Source organism: Brachionichthys hirsutus, chromosome 1 (genome assembly GCF_040956055.1).
Source record: "Brachionichthys hirsutus isolate HB-005 chromosome 1, CSIRO-AGI_Bhir_v1, whole genome shotgun sequence".
Taxonomy (NCBI): Eukaryota; Metazoa; Chordata; class Actinopteri; order Lophiiformes; family Brachionichthyidae; genus Brachionichthys; species Brachionichthys hirsutus.
Window position 1 is genome coordinate 10251876 of NC_090897.1, and position 19093 is coordinate 10270968.

Here is a 19093-nt window from a genome sequence, read left to right on the forward strand (position 1 = left end):
CAGCAGTAACACAAGAAGTTAGACAAGTGAGAAGCATCTATCCAGGCCTGTAACTGTTCAGCGTCATCATTATGAGAAAACTGGAAATGTCTTAACTGCCAGCATTGTTTTTCTAACACAGATGCACAAAGAAAGGTGTGCATAAAAGGCAAAATGGAAACTATATTATATTTACACTGACAATTGAGAAGTCGGAATAATATATATATACAGTGAAGAAGGTGTGCGGAGTTGTGTGTATATATATATATATATATATATATATATAGAGAGAGAGAGAGAGAGAGAGAGAGAGAGAGAAAGATAGGCTGTACAAACTGTATACATAATTACATGCAGTCATAAATAAAATTTAAACCTGCAGTACATGGAGGAAGTGGCCGGTGGTGTGATAATCCAGTGTTTGTACTTTCACACTATAAAGCTCAACATGTTTAATGCATTTGACTATAAAAAATATTTTTCTTTTCACCACACAGAGTATTAGCATAAGCATTATTAAATTATATATAAATGATAACTACTAACAAAGGAAGTGCTATTTCGTACTCGTAGATAGAGTAGAGAATGGTAATTTCTACGATTCACTTCTGCTATCATCTTTAATTTTAAATAATACTTCCCGTCTCCTCCCAGACTGAACCTGTGGGCTGTCATGAAGTTATCGCCATAAATGGCCCGACAAGCAGAAAGGAAATACACACAAGAATCACAACATTCAGTTCAGGTTGAGAACACTGAACTGAACTGAAAAGTTGTAAAATACAAATGTCAAATGCTTCCAAAACAAAGCTCCATATTTTTTTAGGAAATGTAGCTTCCCTTGACCAATGATCATTCAGGCCTAAAGCTCCTCCCCTCAGACTAAGACCAGCCCCCTACCTAAGATTCAACCTGCTCCTCTGTCTATAAGGAGACGCACAGATAAGACCAGGTTGATCTGATAACATTAAACACAGGTAAGCATTGTGTGAGTTCCTGTTTGTGCAGCAAAGTTGGGAGGGGGCAGTGTTATCAAATGTGTGTAGAATAATGCATACAGGCCCCTCTCCTCATGTCCTCTACTGAGCGAAGACAAAACACAGGTCACATGTCTCATCAGCATATTAACTGAATTAGCAGTTTCTCTTGACTGTATCTGGTGGAATTTAATTCCAAGAAATCAGCAGCATAAAAGTTCAGACTAGAAGCAGATTTCTGGATTTGTTTTGTTTATTGCTAAAAAAAAAAGAGTCATGTGTTAAGTTGAATGAAACCAAAAGCTCTTGTCTAGCACCATTCAGATGCAGAGCCAAGTGTATTCCCTAAATGTGTGTGCTGCAAATATTTGCCTTACCTGTCCCTTTGGTGAGCTCCTTCTCCCCCCCACTTTCTCTGTCTTTGGTTTGGTCCTCCTGGTCTGTGGTGGTCTCACTAGCAGCCTCCACATCCTCACTCAGCTCTCCTGAAGGGGGAGGGAGGATGAGATATGTAAATTACCACACCATCAGAATCGGTGGAAGCACTTAAAGGGACGGCAGCATCTTTTTATTTATCTTTTTAATAGGAGCTTGCAACACTTTGTGCTGTGCCGAGACACAGTTGCAAGTCTGGCAGATAAAAACACTTCACCTGGTTTCTGGCCTGCTGCTAGACCACCCTGGTAATTATTTTGACAAGCATTTTAAAATGAGAGTTAATTAGGAATAAAAAATAATACAAATTAATTATTAGTTTTGTTATTTGTTATTATTAAATAATTTTTAATGTTTGAAGTTGACACATAATTGCAGAAAATAAGTATAAATGTGCTCTGAAATTGGCAGATACTAGATCCTATTATTGAAAAGAAATATTCAAAATTATCATAAATGTTTAAAACTTTCAGAGCCACAATTCATTTGTATTTTTATGCCAAGTAGGCAGAAATCCCTTGTAACCACCTTAAAAGCCTCAGCTCAATATATCAGGCCATTTAGGAGCATCGAAGTCCAAACAATGGATATCCGATAACGCTATTTGTAAGTAACACACAGAGGAAAAGATAGCAAAAACAGATAATAAAAAGGACATCAATCTTGTTTATTTCCCTCTAGTGCCCTCTGAACATCCCCGTTGCCTGTTAAGTTTGTTTAAAAGTGAGACTTGCATGCAGCAGCATTGATTTGACAACAGTAAACTAGGCCGCAGTCAATAGTTCCTATCAGTTATTACACAAGTCAGCTAATTCTCAGCAAATGTACTTAAATGCTCTTTTGAAAATGCTTTCATGCTCGGGTCTCTACTGTATGAGCTATTGATATATCGACAATGCTGCAACAGCTACTAAAACATACTGTTCAAGTATTCAGCCCTGCAGTCATCGCGCATCCAATCTGAGCTCACCACATAACGACCCACAGCCGAAACCACTTCTATGATGTTGCATTAGCCCCAACACCAACTGTTTATCATGTCTGTTGTCAAAGAGTGGCCACACTTTACATAGACTCATGTTCTCAAACTTTCAAATGGGCATTATCCCAGATACATTTTCAACAAATTTGATTTTGATATTTCATTGTCAAATCTTTCTGCTGAAAGGGTTAAAAAGAAGAAGAGACATATTCCGTCTGTCCATCTTCGGTAAATGCTTATCTTGTGCAGGGTTATAGGTCAGGTTTATTTCACCTGACATGATGTAAATGTTTAAAGTTTTGAAGACAATTATTCTTGTCTCATTCTCTAGTTTGTCTGGAGGAATATATTATTATTCTCCCTCGGCTGAAAAGGTCAGACATTTATTGTTGCTATTTTTATGAGCATTTACACTAAATATTAAATGAATGCACTACAGCTACAAAATAAATAATTGTATAGCACAAAATAGGGAGACCTTTTCCCACATGCTATAGCAGTATATATTCCACTTCCCCCTTGATTATGTTGAAAACTGTTGTCGGAAAAAGCAGTTACAACGACTGATGTAGGGTCTGTGTTATTCAAAAAGGACAGCTGACTCATCCCTGGATTGTACGACCAAATAAAACGTATTTCATGTTATTTTTAAACATGTTTCTATTATGTTTCCAAGCAACCCTATGAATTCCATCCAGTGCGGCCCACCCGTTGCTGGTGAGGTGGGTGTTTAACATTCCCAGAAAACCAATGAACTCCTGCAGAGTCCCAAAATCCCTTCTGCCGCCTACTTGCATAAATCTCCACAACTCCGTGAGAATTAGGATACTGTACCGCTGCACAGGTGCTCAGATTACAAAATAATCCCCAGGTAAATTTTTTCACCTTTAAAAACGGGGCTAAGGTGTCATTTCTTAGCTATGCGACACTTGTAGTGAGACTAATTCCCTACCTACGCATCAACACGCGGTTCCAGTGATAGGCACCAGCAGACATTCTAATGCTATGCCTGATCTCCTCTTCACACTGTGCATGCTCCCATCTACACCGGTATATCTTTCTCCTCCTGTTTCCAATATTTACTTTATTTAAATTTTAATTAACGTACACATGACACAGAGCCTTGTCCATAATTCATGCAGAAATGCAGACATTTAATTCCAGGAGCAGCGTTACATCTTAAAGTGGCAAATCACTTTGCCTATTCCTCTTCTCATCTCTAACAGTATTACAGAATGACCAAGGCCAGCCAACCATAATTAATGAAAGGTCACGAGTGGCCTAAGTGTAGGATGCAAACGGCCAGACTGAAACTGTAGTCACAGATTAACTGAGAGCAGATGAGAGAAAACACTCAAAGCTATGGCAGCAGGCCATTTTTAACCCAAATCTGAGAGCTGTAAAGGACAATAGCCTGAAGGTTGTCTTCTAATTAATTGTCTTCATTAACCATCCTAATACAACGATATGAAGCAGTTCCATTAATTTAATCATGCAAGCTGAATAAACCCACTGCCAACACAGAGATTATACTCATTTGGTCTTATATAAATATCATCTTTGCGCTGCCAGTCACTCAATGGAGACAGTCCACGGGCTCTCTGTTCCAGCATCCTGCAGAGAAACACACACACACACACACCTGCACCCAGCAGCCTTCCAGTCCTGTTCTGCCAGTAAGTGCAGTAGCGTACTCACGCCCATAGGTGTCACTCTTTACAAGCTCCGGGGAGAGAGCAGTTTGCTCAGGCACATTAATGAGGTGCGGAAGGGCAGCACACAGAAACACACAGGGAAGGGGATGAGGGAAGAAATATGTGGAGATGACAAAAGCAGATGCTACGCAAGAGACGTCCGGTGAAGATGAGACACTGAAAATGGCAAGATTACCTTCGATGAGAGAGAGCAGCCTTCCTTTCCCCCGAAGAGCAGTGATTACAGTAATGCTAATCAGACTGACAAGCACAAACGGCCTGATAAATAATTGATGGTAACCACTGCACTTTCCAGTATTCCTTCCCAGACTGTAGAGAAGAGCAGTAGCAAGTAATAATAGTCACTCTTGATATATTTCACTAGGTCAGGCTCCTCCTCCTTCCTCTGCTTCAACAGTATACACCACTATGATGAAGAGCCATATACACTATGATGAAGAGCCTTTCTTTAAGTGCAGGATTTCAGTCCTATCTAAGAATGACTCCAGTGTTCACAAAACAGTTCTGACAATTACATTTAAATCAAAGTTATGTTTTTGTGGCATATAACTTATCCAAGCATCGTTTGCCTATCTCTAGCTTTTTAAAGTGCCCTAATTATTCTCATTATGATTATTGAGGCTGTTATCAATTTAACCAGGTGTCACAGGACCACACTGTAAATGAGAGGTGTGCCCCCCCCCCACCAGCGTTATCCAGAGCTGGACAGCTTCCTTTTCTTGAATGTTGCACTGTCGGATAAAAAGCAATCTTATTTCACACTTCACAGACTCTATCGTTCTTCTCTTTTCCTTAACCCCCCCACATCGTCTCTCACACCCCTTACTTATATCAAAGTTTGCCTGACTCTGGACTGGAGGGTGCAAAATGAAAGTGACAGGAAGGTACCACGGGACAATGAGACACAGGACCCATGCTGAGGGCTCTCATGCATTGTACGCTCCTCATATCAGCACCTCTGCACAGCCCCCCCCCCCCCCCCCCCCATGGCAGGACCTCCTAAAAAACACACCAAGGGAAAACATTCTCACCCCTTATAACCCGTCCTTCAGCTCCCTCCTCACGAGCTACCTCTCAAAACCACAACAGAGCAGGACGTGCCCGCAACCCAACCAAAGACGTGAGGGATTGTTGCTTATGAACGGCCAATAAGCCGCAACGCGCTGTTATCAACAACCATACAGACTATTAAACAGAACACAAGCCACGCTAAAATGCTAACACATGTTATGCCTCCAAGAAATATCGTTAAATCATTCATAATGATATATATGCCATTAATGTCATCCAGAAGTATTCACTTACACGGGCCACAGTGCACATGGTTACTTTTGAAATGAGCAAAAAGACACAAATGTGCATCAGAATTAATTAACTACCAATCAGAAAATGCACTCAAAGAAAATAAGAGTCCATCTGTCTCTCCGCTCTCCGTATCCCGCACACTTGAGGGTCTTTGACAGGAAAGCCGGGTGAGCTCCCTGCGTGCTGCTGGTCGGGGTTGCATGCTAGATTCCTGACCTGTCGATGGAGGGATTCTCTAGCCTCGCCCTGCTGGCCCTGCTGTGACCTCAGGATCTAAATGTGAATGAAGACGTTGTGTCTCCGTGGGGCTGATGGGAAGGAGGGTGGAAAAGAGGTGGTGTAGGAGTTGGAGGGCAGCTAATAACAAAAAAAAAAAAAAAAAAACTTGAAACAGCAAGTTAATCACAAACTGCAGTGTAAGCTGCCCTGGAACAATCCTCCATCACTCCGCCTATGGTGCCAGCTCATCAAAACAGTCCTATATGTTTTCCACCCAAAAACTTAATTTGATCCCTCCTGCTTTTCAAAGTCGCTTGCCTTTTGAAAGGATGCTTGGTGCATTCAGGTCACACACACACTTCCTTTCTATGTTCTCTAACAGAATAAAACACATTAAAACATACTAATTGCGGCTAATTTTCTTCCATTGGTCTTAGTAAATCAGAAGCTGTTATTGAGCACCGTGTGATGTATTAAATATTCCCTAAAGTGTTATCTCAGGGGAAATCATACTAATTGGAAATACTTCTCATACTAATGGCATGTTTAGATACATTACAAATAAAATGGATAAAGTGAGTGCAGCTCCAGTTCTTTTTTGCCTTGTGTTTTTCTTGAGTGATGGAGGAGGAGAGGATCTAGGTTAATGTGGCTGCATAGGGAGTGAGCATTCAGGGACTGCTCACTCTTCTGCCCCAGCTGACACACACACACACACACACATACACCACCCTGTGACATCTTTGAATGTCCAAGATGATAGCCACTCGCTAACACATATTATGCACATAATGGAGGATGCAGGCTGTCCTTTTCCCCGCTAGGATGATGAGCTAAAAGCCTGCATAGAGGGCAAAAGCATCACCGGGCAGTGCTCTTCCATCTACTCTGCCTGAGGGACATTGTCCTGCACAAAGAGCCGGTCTGTATCTCCGCCACCCCCCACCATGCATTTATGCTCGTCGTCTTCCACCGCCGCCTCCTCTTAAATCAACCTCCTTTTATTAATGCATCATTTTTCTTTTTCCTCTAGCTCTAGATCACAATGTGTCCACCTATTTGCAGCTATTCAAAAGGGAGCAAACAGATTTGCGGAGGGCTGACCGAGTGTGGGGGTGGTTGAAAATGTGTGTGTGTGTGTGTGTGTGTGTGTGGGAGGGGGGGTGAATTGTCAATGCTGTCATGAAGGACAATCACATCAACTGAAATATTCACCAGTGGGTTGGAAAATACGATGGTACAGTTATGACAGATGAACAGGCGACTCCCTTCACTTAAAGCCCACGCCCCCCCACCCCTCGCTCCATCAGGGCGGAAACAGTGGTCACTCTGAATATGTATAACCCGGAAAATGTATTGATTTTTCATTTGGCAAAAAGGGACACACACACACAAAAAAAAAATCACATAACCTGAAACTGTCATAGCTCTTTTGTTCATAGCTCATCTCTCCTGATGTTTGTCTTTGGCCACAAACTCTCTTTAATTACCAGGTAGAGCGAGCTTCTGAGCCGTTCCCTACAGAGACACAGCCACATACAGCCTGCTGGGCTTAACAAGACAGCCCACATCCATTATATATGACATACACCCAGCAGCAGTTTTTTTTCATATCTGACTAATAAGCAGAGTGACTGTGACTATACCCACAGTTTGTTTTGCCATTAAACACAAGATATAAAGCCAAACGTTTTCCCGAAGAAAACTTTGAAAATTGAAAGTATCATATGCCACATTACAAATACCCCTTACATAGTAAATGCTCATGTTGAAAGTGTTTTTCTCAAGCGGTTCTTTTTAGCATGGGATGCTCTTATTGATCGCAGCCTCCCCAGGTCACCGACAGGCGCTTTTACGTTGGACTGAGTTTGTGCACTCATGTGTGCGTGTCCATTAACAGGTACTTATCTGTTTCTCTCTCCTTTTAGGCACTGCATGCCAGTACAGTGGACCGTCTGAAAAAGATCTCAGCCCGTCGATTTATCGAATGCACCATTTGCATATCTTTGTAGTGCATCCATCTGCCTGTGGACTGCTCTGTGGAGGTATTAGCGCGGAAAATCAATGTTGCCATGGCTGGACGTATGTAGCACCTACTTCGGCGCGTGTTAGGAGTCCGGCTCACAGCTCCCACATGGGCCCTATTTACATGAGTCCTGCCAGCAGAGGCTTTCCCTCAATCTTTGTAAACTTTAAGTACACAACTGCATTTATCAGCAGGCCCCTCCAGTGTGGGCTGCTCCGCAATCCTCCTCAACGGTCATTCAGTCCCGTCTCCATCTGCAGCCCAGGGCTGAACCAGATGTTTGTTTATAAAAGCGTGCACGCAGATAAAACAGAATCTGACAGGGTTATGAATACCAATTTTGCTAATCGATTTGATTTAAAATATAAAATATAGAGCATCATTGATGTGTTTGGTTACAAATCTTGACTGGATGGCAGAAGACAGATGTTTCAGAGGAGCAGAGGAGGATGGTGGGATGATGCTTTATCTTCTGAATTCATTACACTTATGTTTATTTATTGCATCACACAGCTGCACAGATATACTGTATATGGAGAGTTTGTGTGGTTGGCCAGTAAATGTTTCTCGTAGTGCCTGCAGTGGATATATTGGGTAACCGTTCTTCTCTCAACCTCCATGGCTGGTTGCTCATAGCTAATTACTAAAGAAATCCAATGATTACACTGCACAGGCACTTTAAAACATCCATGAGCGCGCTACCACTTATTGGAAAAAAATAAAAATCTCTTGCCACCTCACTCCATTCCGTTTCTAATACAAATCAAACAGGGAGCTTTCGCTCACCATTTGTCTTTTTTTGTTTCCCTTTGCATAGCCCATCCATTACTTTCACATGAAATATGAAAAGGCAATATCCTTTCTGTGTTTGTACTGAAGCGTAATGCAATTGTGTTGTCACTTATAGGAAATAATCACAAACCTCCCTTTCATTTTCCAGTTCAAATAACCATGAAAAATTAGCCTTCAATGTCAGGGAGGACAACAAAGGGATGCACACACACTATTGCTTCACCACCGCGCTTGACATTTCTCCTTAATAGGAAAACGGGTAGTTCTTTCTATCTTTCTTTTTCAATCTTTTGCTTTTTCCAACCTCATTTTTTCCCCCTAATTAAAAAAGTTCTGCACTCAGGCCTTTGCAAATCTTTTGTGCGTCTCTATTGAGTTTGGAGAATCTATATGTGAGGATGTGTTAGACGATTACAACGCCAACTGGCAACCCCAACCCCTGTTTGCCGATGGCTACTGCTGGAGGGTAGATGTCGTCAGACGACCACTGTGGGGCTTAAGTGGCCTTTTCCAGCGTCCAGTCGCCTGATAAATAAATAATCCAGAGCTATCAGACTCCCTGGCAGACGAACAGTCCCAAAAACACACACTTAGGGCACAGCTTGTAAAGGCCATCCTAAGTGATCAGCATTTAGCCTTCACAAATGATGTACAACCAGATGCCTGTAAAAGACCCCACACAATTAGCCTTAGCAGTAGTCAGAGGGTCCTTTTAATTCAGGGAGAAATCTTTATTTTCAATGTGAGCAGCAAAGTAATGATAATTGCTTTCTGTATTACTGCCAATAAGGCCTCAATAGGCAGATTGTTTTCCACAATAATTATGTACAAAATAATCAACCAACTTTGCACAGCAATTAGTGGAGATGCATTTAGGTTTCATTTTCAACATACAAAGAGAAAAGTAGCGGCATGCCAGTCCTGCAGGTTATATTCTAGATAAGATAAAACAGATTATTTATGTTTGAACCTGTGATCTGAAGCAGATCCCCTTCCTTGTTAGTTTAGAAGTCTTTCATGCGTCCACATGTCATTACTGAGGATGATATTTTAATGTTATGAATTCCAAATACACAAAAAACATTAACCCAGAGAGACATTTTTATTCCCCAAAATCATTCATTTACTTGACAGCTTTTTCCAAAATCCGGGTCGTGGGTGTTGCTGGAGCCTATCCCAGCTGTCTCTAGGCAAGAGGTGGGGTACACCCTGGACATGCCGGCAGTTCATCGCACACATATACAAACAATCACCTACGGACAATTTAGCAACCAATTCACCCAAGTAAACCAGAGAACCCAGAGAGAGCATGCAAACTCCTCACAGAAAGGCCCCAAGTTGAATTTGAGCCTGTGACCTTCTTGCTGTGAGGCAACAGCACTCCTCACTGCACCACAGTGCTGCCCGGTCACAAAACATGCCACTGAAAAGCTACAAACCATCAAGCACAGACATTCCAGCTCAGGCCAATTGGGTTCTTTGAGTGAACCCCATTGGTTCAATGTTTCTCTGCCTCCATCAGAGTGAATGAATAAATGAAAACAGGGCTGTAGAAGAATGTCTCTATTAGAATGCATTGATATGAATCATATGGTTTTACTGACACAATGCTTTGCTCTTATTTGCATAGTTATACAACATGATTGTGTGTGGTACTATGGCTTGTGATGCATATAATGAATTTTCCTCTCAAAAGGCTAATGAAGAAATCTCATCTCATGCACTTAGCTGCTCCTTTATTCACTTCTTGTAATGTATTAATTTATTAGCACATCATGCTGGTAACATTATTAATTTATTTGATTATGCACACACCTTTACAGCCTTAATTACAAAATATACTCAGACGGCAGATGATGGGACGCAACGGATCAAATCAAACATCACTTTAACTTGTTATCCTTTTAATCTCAGTGTTAGATCCAGTTATCTGAGCTTACGGTAATCAGTAAATCAAATTGCTTACGTCTTTAAGTTTTACCGAAGATTCTGAAATGTCTCAGAATGATGCTCAGAAAAGACCTAAACAGCTCAACACTGTATTATAATTCCTCTTTTTGCCTTAGAGTTCATTCAAATGACTTGTTCGGTTGAGCCGATGTTCTCAAAGTATTGCTGATTAACAGAACTGTCCAAATCATGAAGTCACATCAGTTTAAGGTGTGTGTGTGTGTGTGTGCATTAGATGTATAAGGGCTTTTATCCTTATACTTCATGGATATGTAATTATTCTCTGAAAGTAGACCAAAATCTCATAGAAGGGTGGAACTGCGCTTCCCCCTGCGCCACTCTCCAGAGAACCAGGCTTGGAGTCATTACAGTCAAACACAAAAGTCAGTTACCTTTGGCTCAGCCACAGGAGGAGCAGAGGAAGAGACAGACAGAAGACAGAAGAAGAAAAAAAAAATGGATCTGATGATGTGGCTCAAGCATTGCGCCAGTTGCTCTAAAAATCCAAAATGGTAATACGTTGACTAATATGTCAGACTGTTCATGTAGCAATTACCCCCCAAAAAGAAGCTAAATAAAAACAAATAAATAAATGAAAACCCACAACACCCCAATAGCAATGACTGAGTGCTAGGAGATATTTGGGATGAGGACCAAGACAAGCGTTCACTACATAAGTACATTGTTCTCAAATACTGTCAGGAACCGCTCTATAGGAGAGAGAGATGCTTTCTTAAAGAGAAACGCCAAATGTCCTCGGATTCTGAAACCAATTAAATGGCTTTGCAGCATCTATTTTCTTCCAGGAGAAAAGGTATGAGGAAGAGGAGGCAAGGAAGGAGAGGGGTGAGCATGTTAGCCGGTGGGTGTGGTACCTAATCGGCCCATCAGCAAACCAAAAAAAAGAAGAATAAATTGTGTTACTACATTTAACTTGAACAGGTAGGTATGTTAATGGTCTGAGGATATCATTTGCTTTTCCCTCCTCCCCGATGGTTTGAGCTGACTATACATACAGATGCAGTATATGCATATAGTTGGTGCATGATATTGGCCTTTGCCTCTCCAGTGCATGGTCAAAGGGATTAACAACCCCTGCCCAGTGGGGCCAGAGCTTGATGCTACGTTGGTGCTGTGCTGCTATGCCATCTTGCATTTCAATTGCATCTACATGGTTGTTAGTGCTGCTGGTGTTTTCATAATGGCTGCCGTTATTGTCCTTGCTGGAGAAGATTCTCTTCACTCATTAGTCAGAGGTTGCCAAGTTATGGGTGAGAGAGCCCAATAAGGTACAACATTAATTATTCATCCCGGCGGTTAGTGTTCGGATGCTGCTGTGAGACCTAAAGCAGGGATGCTAACTAGAAGAGGTCTGCCTCTCGGGGTTGTCGAGAATAAACAATTGAAAAATAGTTTATTCTGTAGGTGTCAGTTACCAGGAGAATGGAAGCACTAATCACCAAACTAATCATTAAAACAAGCTGCTTGCTTGTAAGGCTCTCTGTGGGTTTAACGTCCCTCCACGGCACACTGATCCAACATCCTAAAGTTCTATCCTGCCCTCTGCTTCGATCCTGCTTCTGACTCACAAATAGGGCCAGATCCGGCGCCCTGCTTCTCCTTCATTGCTTCTGTTGGCTCTAGCGAGGACCAGCGGCCTCCTGAGAAGGCTGTGATAAGAATTCATTTCTTCCCATTAGGTGCTCTTGTCTACTGCCTCAGTTCATCAGTTCAGTGCAGCCAAGTCAATGAAATGGCCTGAAATGAAGCAATCAGATGCAGCCTGGTTCCCCGGGCCCAGCACTCCATTCTCAGCTCCCAGATCCGAGTTCCCGGTGCAGGGTGCATGCCGGGGTGGCGGCGGCGGCGGTGGTGGTGTAGGAAAAGTGGACACACAGGCATTAATTCAAGACCTTGCCTTTCATAGACTGGAGGATAAACTGCTCTCACATGTGCTTCGCTCCAAGTCCACTGTCTCCAGTGGGTTCAGGCAATCATCCAGTTTTGAAGGGTCCCATTACTTTAACCACTGTTCCACACTGCCAACCATGCAACGTTGTCTGTGGTATGCTGTCAACGTTGCCAGGTTAGCAGAAACAGTAGTCTTCTGGACTCTTCTTTCATCAACTCCCCCCCATCATGATCTAATCTCTCAGACCATTGTCTCCACTGCCATGCCTCCTCCACAACTCACAGCATGTGGAAACTATTATGGTCTTATATGGCACCCTTGTAAGTTTGGAAAAGAAATGTGTGTGTGTGTGTCCAATCTTAAATGGTGCTTTAAATATTGTCAAAACCATTGTCTTGCAATAATGTGAAGGTTTAATTCCAAACTAAAAGGTTTATTTTTAAGTATACAATATTGTCTTGAATCCTTTCGGCGGCTGGAAATAGTGGATTTTATCTGTCTAAGTATCCCCTCTTTATTAGCTTTTATTCAGTACAAACACATGATCACAGTTTTTATGGTCTGTGTTATGGAGAGTTCAGGGATCAATGTTTGGGTGTCTGGGGCCTCAAACTTATAAAAAAGCATAATAAAAAAGAGGCTCCTGTTTATAAGACACAACAAAGATGCAAACAAGTTGTGAACACATCTCATGCAGAGATAATCCTCAATATTTAAAACAACAAGGGGTTGGCGAAAGCCAATTTCCTCTTCTCCTGCACATATTGTCCAACCTCCTACAGTTCACCTGGTGCCAACTTTGGCAGAAAGACCCCGTGGCTGGATTCCACCTTACGAGAGCTCCTTAACAAGCACCAGTCATTAACCCCAGGAGCAGGCAGCTGCCATGTGATGTAGTGCACTCAGCCTACTGCAGAAGGGCCCTATTGATCCACAACATACTTGGTGCCTTCCTGGATGTTTATAATCAATATGCAAATGGCCTGCAGCATTGATTCAATATTAATTTTCAATTAGGGAATTCTCAGGGGGCCCTGAGGGGTCAATACAGAGCTATTCAGAGCAAAGGCTTGAGCAAGTTGCAGGCATTGACGTTCCTCCACCCAAGACAACTTACTTACTGTTTATTTAGCGTGCCCTGCTGTAGGTCCCGATTAAGGGTTAGGATAATAGGCAGGGAGACCGATGGGCCTTTCTGCACTTCAGCAATAACCATTACCTAAACTGGATTTTGCTCTACAGGGCATGTCCCAACTAATAAGTCATTATCTCACACTTAGTTCAGTTTCTTGTTATGTTAAGTCTGTTTAGGTAGGAGTGCCTGAAGTATGGAAATTAATTTGGCTATTATTTTATACATGTTTTTAAAAGTCCTCCTCCCACAAGGTCATTCAAGTGATAAACAAGTGAATGCACACAAAGCATAAGTGCTCATAGAAAGTGATGGATAGTATAAACAGCACATACAGGCGCAATATGCATCCCACCCGAGACTTTTCAGACAAGCTTTTCACAATACAAAAATAAAAAATAAAAATAAATATGGCAACTGCTGTGCAATGTGAAATGGTCAAGCATTCACCAGAAATAGATAGGATAAAACATGCCTGGTAGAGCCAGACAAGCCGCTTGACTTTCGTTTACTTATCCCTTCATAGTTCTTCAAGGTAGGCATCCGGGATCAAGTTTCACACGACTGTTTCTTCACAGTAACCAAGCCCTAAAGTGTGGGACAACTTGTTTTACATAAATCATATAAAAATGTGATGAATGATATGTTGGGCAATGAATGAATGATTGCATTCCAGGTAAGGTAGGGATTGCTTCATAAAAATAACCGCATTGATTTACAGCCTACTACCTACCATCCATTGACAGACATCGTTGCTATCAGAGAGAGCTGTGGTGTCTTTGGCTCTTCAATACAGCGATCAAGACAAACCGGCTTTCATAGCTATATGATCGGAAATATTTGTCACCGCAAAATCTTCTAAGCACATGGGTACAATTAGAGGTTTAACAACAATTACTTTGTTCCGGTGTTGTTAGCCAACAATCTTGTTTTATTACTGTCATCTGTAATATTGGTTTATTTCAGGAGACAGGAGATTGAGGACACAGACAAAAAGATCCTTACAAAACAAATAAGAATGAGCTCCAACAGTTTGAATCCCCGTATAAAGAACAAAACGAACTGGATTATGTTAGAAAATGAAGCTAAACTGGTTAAGTAACATAAATGCTGTCAAAATAAATGTGCGGTTGTGTCAACTTAAGTACATGTTCAGGTATAACTCTGGTTGGACAGCCTGTGTAATCCCTTGCTACATTCATATGGGTTGTGAACACAACACAGGCTGGTGGCCAAACTAACTCAGAGCAGGAGATAGACAGCTTGAGAAAATTGCTAAGAGTATAAAAGAGATAACCTGGTTGGACTATTTGCTGCTCTCTCTTGTAGATGCACTGCCTGAGGGTAATTGGTTTAGGGATAACATTAATTACCACATTGCTCATTAATGGATGAATCCTTTATTGGTTCCATTGATCAGCAGGACCTGTTCAGCCATCATCCTTAGCAATGGTGGATGTAACAAGCTTACATATTGGCATATCAATTAATGCAATCAATTCCTGCCTAGCAGTTGCCATTCCCCCTGTCTCGCCTGCCCATTCCTATCGCCTCTTCTCTGCGCTCTATCATGTATCTGGATGGTCGGGATAAAAGGCCTATCTCAAACCAACGTTTATGGAGGCATCCCCCTAATTGTACCTTAATTTGAGTGTGTTGCACAGTAGACTGATTAAGCTGATAGTCACAGACAAGCAGTCCTAAGAGTGGCCCAATGAATTATAGAGGCTGAAGCTGAACCTGGCATTGGCGCCAGTCGATCCATTCATCAGTTGCAGAACCAAACGTTTGACTGATGTGACACACAAACTGCAGCCGGAACGTGATCTATTATACTTCGGGGCCTTTTCTTTAAAAGTTCCATGATTTTAGCAGTACGGAAATAATGAGTTGCTTTTCTGGAAACTATGATGTAAAATAAATAATTATATAAAATAATTATAGATGTAGATTTTGTTGCTTTGCCCTGAAGATCATCTCATTAAAAGATAAATTTAAAGTAATCAGATAAATTTAACATTTAGTAAATGTTTGTGTATGTCAGTGTATTCTACTCTGGAGAAAATAAGAAAATTATATTCCTAGATTACAGCCTGGAATTTTATTTGTGTTCCATATCTTTCATAGTCGACTGACTTCCACGCAAAGCTAGTGCTTTCTGGTCTTACATGGTTAGATGGGTAGAAATTGGGAACAAATGAGCGAGCTGGGTGAGATAACTTAGCACACCATGACAAAGTGAAAGGATTTAGCATCGGGCCTGCAGCACTTCATTTGCTTAATAACAGATCATTCTGTAAGCGAGTGGCTGCTCCGAGGAGGATAGCAACCAACAAGGATGTTGCACTTGCAGAAATCCTATTTGAAGACAACACCTTTTGAGCACTCATCCTTCTCCACGCCTAAGACGATCAAGGCGCATGACAGGCCCCATTATTATGACACCGCGTGTAACCCTGCTCGTTCTCCCTCCCATCCAAAAACAGCTAAACTGAGCGGGGGGGTGGGGGGGGACATTATGTTCAGACGGAGCATGCAACGGGAGGGGTGGTGTTCATTTTGAAAAGATGTCTTACATATACTCCTCTAAGCCTCCCGGGGACACATCTTAAGAGACAAAGTTAAAATAGGGACAAGAATGGGAGGTGTATTTTTGCTTGCGTGGAATCATGTTGGAGGCAACGCTGCCCTCTGTGATGAACATCCACAACAAAGAAGTGGGCTTTTGAGTCCATGAGGAAAAGTGACTAAAAATGTGATATTTTTTGGGTCAGCCTGCTTTCCGTCTCACAATATACGTTACACGTGTCTGACCATCATACATCGGCGTGTCAGGAAACGAACAACTGACTGAAAATACACATAGCTGTATAGTCGGGCTTAAGGGACTTTGTTTTCCTTTGTTGTAACCTTTGGAAACTGATCCACTTTCAGACAGACAGAAAAGATCATGACTGCAGGACCTTTGGTAAACATATTAAATCCTATAAAATCTCGTTTTACCTTTATCAAACATTAGCTGTGAGCTGCAATGGCGAGACGAGCCCACAGTCTGCCATCTTCTTGCGAGGGGAATTTGATTAACACGTGTAAAATTCATCGCAGCTTAGTGCATTTCTAGATGGAACACACCTCTGTTGAATCCCACTACAATACTGTGTGCAGGTCACCGAGGGTGTGAGGAGACGACACGTCTGCAGTGACGTGTGAGAGACCGGTCATGCAGGCAATCAGTCGGACACCCCTTACTCACTGGATGCAGGACCTCCTGAAGACCTCTATCCTCTGAGCAGTGTACAAGTGGGCTGAGCCATTAACAATTTCATGCTGATTGCCTGAAGCATGTTTTGCTATGCCATAAAGATAATAGCATGAAGGGTGCAGCGGCGCCCCCCCCCCTCCTCCGGTGTTCCTCTATTGCTTCCATCTCTCAATTCTCTCCTGTGCAATTCACATGTTGGAACGGCGCTCCGCCTGCTTGCTTTATTAAAGACCCTCTCCCTGCTTAGAGGGTGCATTTAAGAAAAAAAAACATATAAAGACGACTCCCTGAAGAGTAAACAGGGATGATTATTAAAGGGAAGGAGAAAACCAGAGTCTTGGACTCCCACTGGCTTCTTGATTTGAAAGTCTAATATGGCAACCGCACACAACAGGCATGCAGGTAGACAAAACAAACAGGTTCCATTTCCCTAGACAAAGGGAGCATGCTCAGTCGCGTAAGGCGACCGCCCTCATCATTCTGGCTATGACATGGCAGCAATCCAGTCTGACCATGGAGCCACCAAACCTGCCGCCCCTCCACGGAGCAGAGCGCGTCCAGACCAGACTGTGAAGCACTTTGAGAGCACATGATTTGAGACAGAACTCAGCTTTGTTTGCCCTTCTGTGTGCACGTATGTGAAGCTAAAACGGTGACGTCTGTGAGCGGGAAATGCGATCGGAATTAGCTATAGAAAATAAAAGGAGAACGTTATAAGGCCTGGAAGAAAAGGCATAACAATCACTGACTGCAGCTCACTGTTCTCCGCCTGGTGAGCTCGCATTGCACAAAAGAGCTGCAAAGGGCTACATTTCTGTGCTGCCTCGATACCAGTAATGATGTTTGAGGTTAATGAATGCAGGTTTTATTAATACAAAGTCTTCCTGGATCATATAAGCAGGGTGAAAATTCATCATGTTTGACTTCGGAATGGCGTTAACAAAAACAGGAGAACGAATGTTCTCTACACTCACTACTACTACAATGAAAAATGCCCCCTGGAAAAATAATATGCATTTTGCTAAAGACAAGTTAAGACGAATAATATTTGTGATTCAAATCCACTGACTGACTGCACTCGTTCTTGCTTTTCGGACATTGTTCATAATCGCGCCCCCCCCCCCCCATTATTATTGTTTTTACTATTTGAAAAAAAACCCTGATGACATAAAGGGGAGCCGTGGACAAAGGGTTCCGGCACCAGCCCCCTCTGCCCCTCAAGCCCACCCCCTCTGACCCCCGCCCGAGCTTCTGGTTGCCCTTCCAACCCCGGCTGTGTGTGAAAGTCCAGCTGGCACACTGACAGCATCAACACCTCAAGTGAGCATGGCTGTCTTACAGGCCCATATCATTCATGATGTAGGGCCAGTCATTAATTTGCATGGTCGTGTGTGTGTGTGTTACACACACGCTTACCATGAGATGAGGACAAACATGTTGTCGCGTAAAATTTTATGACACAATGTTACAGCCCCCAACCTGAGACATAACAACCTACACACACAGACACACACACACACTTATAAATTGCAGTCACATCCCCCTGCTAGAAGGGGATGATAATTGCGGACGACCAATAAATTACTGCTGCCTCCACATCAATTATAAGCATCACGTCTGGCAATGAGGAAAATGAGATCTTGTGACAAATTTCATGGGGCTTGGCTGCCCAGCAGCCTTTCTTAACATGCTACAGATAGCTATCCCTTATCTAGCCTCTGTAATGGGGAGCTACGGATAGAGAGATGGAGCTGCAGCCATTTAATTAAAAAGCTGGGGGTAGGGGGTGGAGAGGTGTAATTCATTGAAAAGGCACAGGAAGGAGACAAAGGCTTTGTCGCCAATACATATTTTGCTCAATATTGTCACTCATCAGAGACCAAGCTTGTATCTCCTCTGACAGCAGTTCTAGAGATTTCTCTTTGTGCTCATCCCTCCCTCCCTGATTCTTTCCTTGTTTTTTTTTTATATATACATATTTCCCAAGAGCCTACCGTATACTCCACCGGGAAAGTGCCAGTGTTTTTTTTTTTTTTTTACGAATGACTGCAGTGGACAGACAGTGACACTGAATGAAATGCTCCCTGCACCTAATTGTATTGCCACCTGGGGAAGGCAGGCAAGGGCGGTGGCTTCAAGAGCAGAGCAATGAGGATTTATGGCAGATGGGGAGACAGCAAAATAAAACACCAAAAGGGATGGCTCTTAAATCTCATTCGCAGTGCAATATTCATCGTAGTTGCAATCGCGAGTGCTGATAGACCCTTTGAAAAAGAAAAAAATGACTGCTGTGTTCAAATTATGGCTGCACTCTCTACTAATATTTAACATCATTAGAAAATCATTAGAAAACCATCATAAAACCTGGGATTATGACCAGAGCATTAAACACAATGATTATTCA

The 19093-nt window shown here is 42.3% G+C and overlaps 1 protein-coding gene across 1 annotated transcript in view; it reads right to left on the minus strand.

The window, feature by feature from the left end:
* zfhx3b (zinc finger homeobox 3b) overlaps positions 1-19093 on the minus strand; it is a 77354-nt gene that overhangs the window by 18372 nt on the left and 39889 nt on the right. The window contains exon 5 of the mRNA XM_068760350.1: positions 1337-1444. Coding sequence (XP_068616451.1) covers positions 1337-1444 — 108 coding nt within the window. The remainder of the gene's footprint in view (positions 1-1336; positions 1445-19093) is intronic.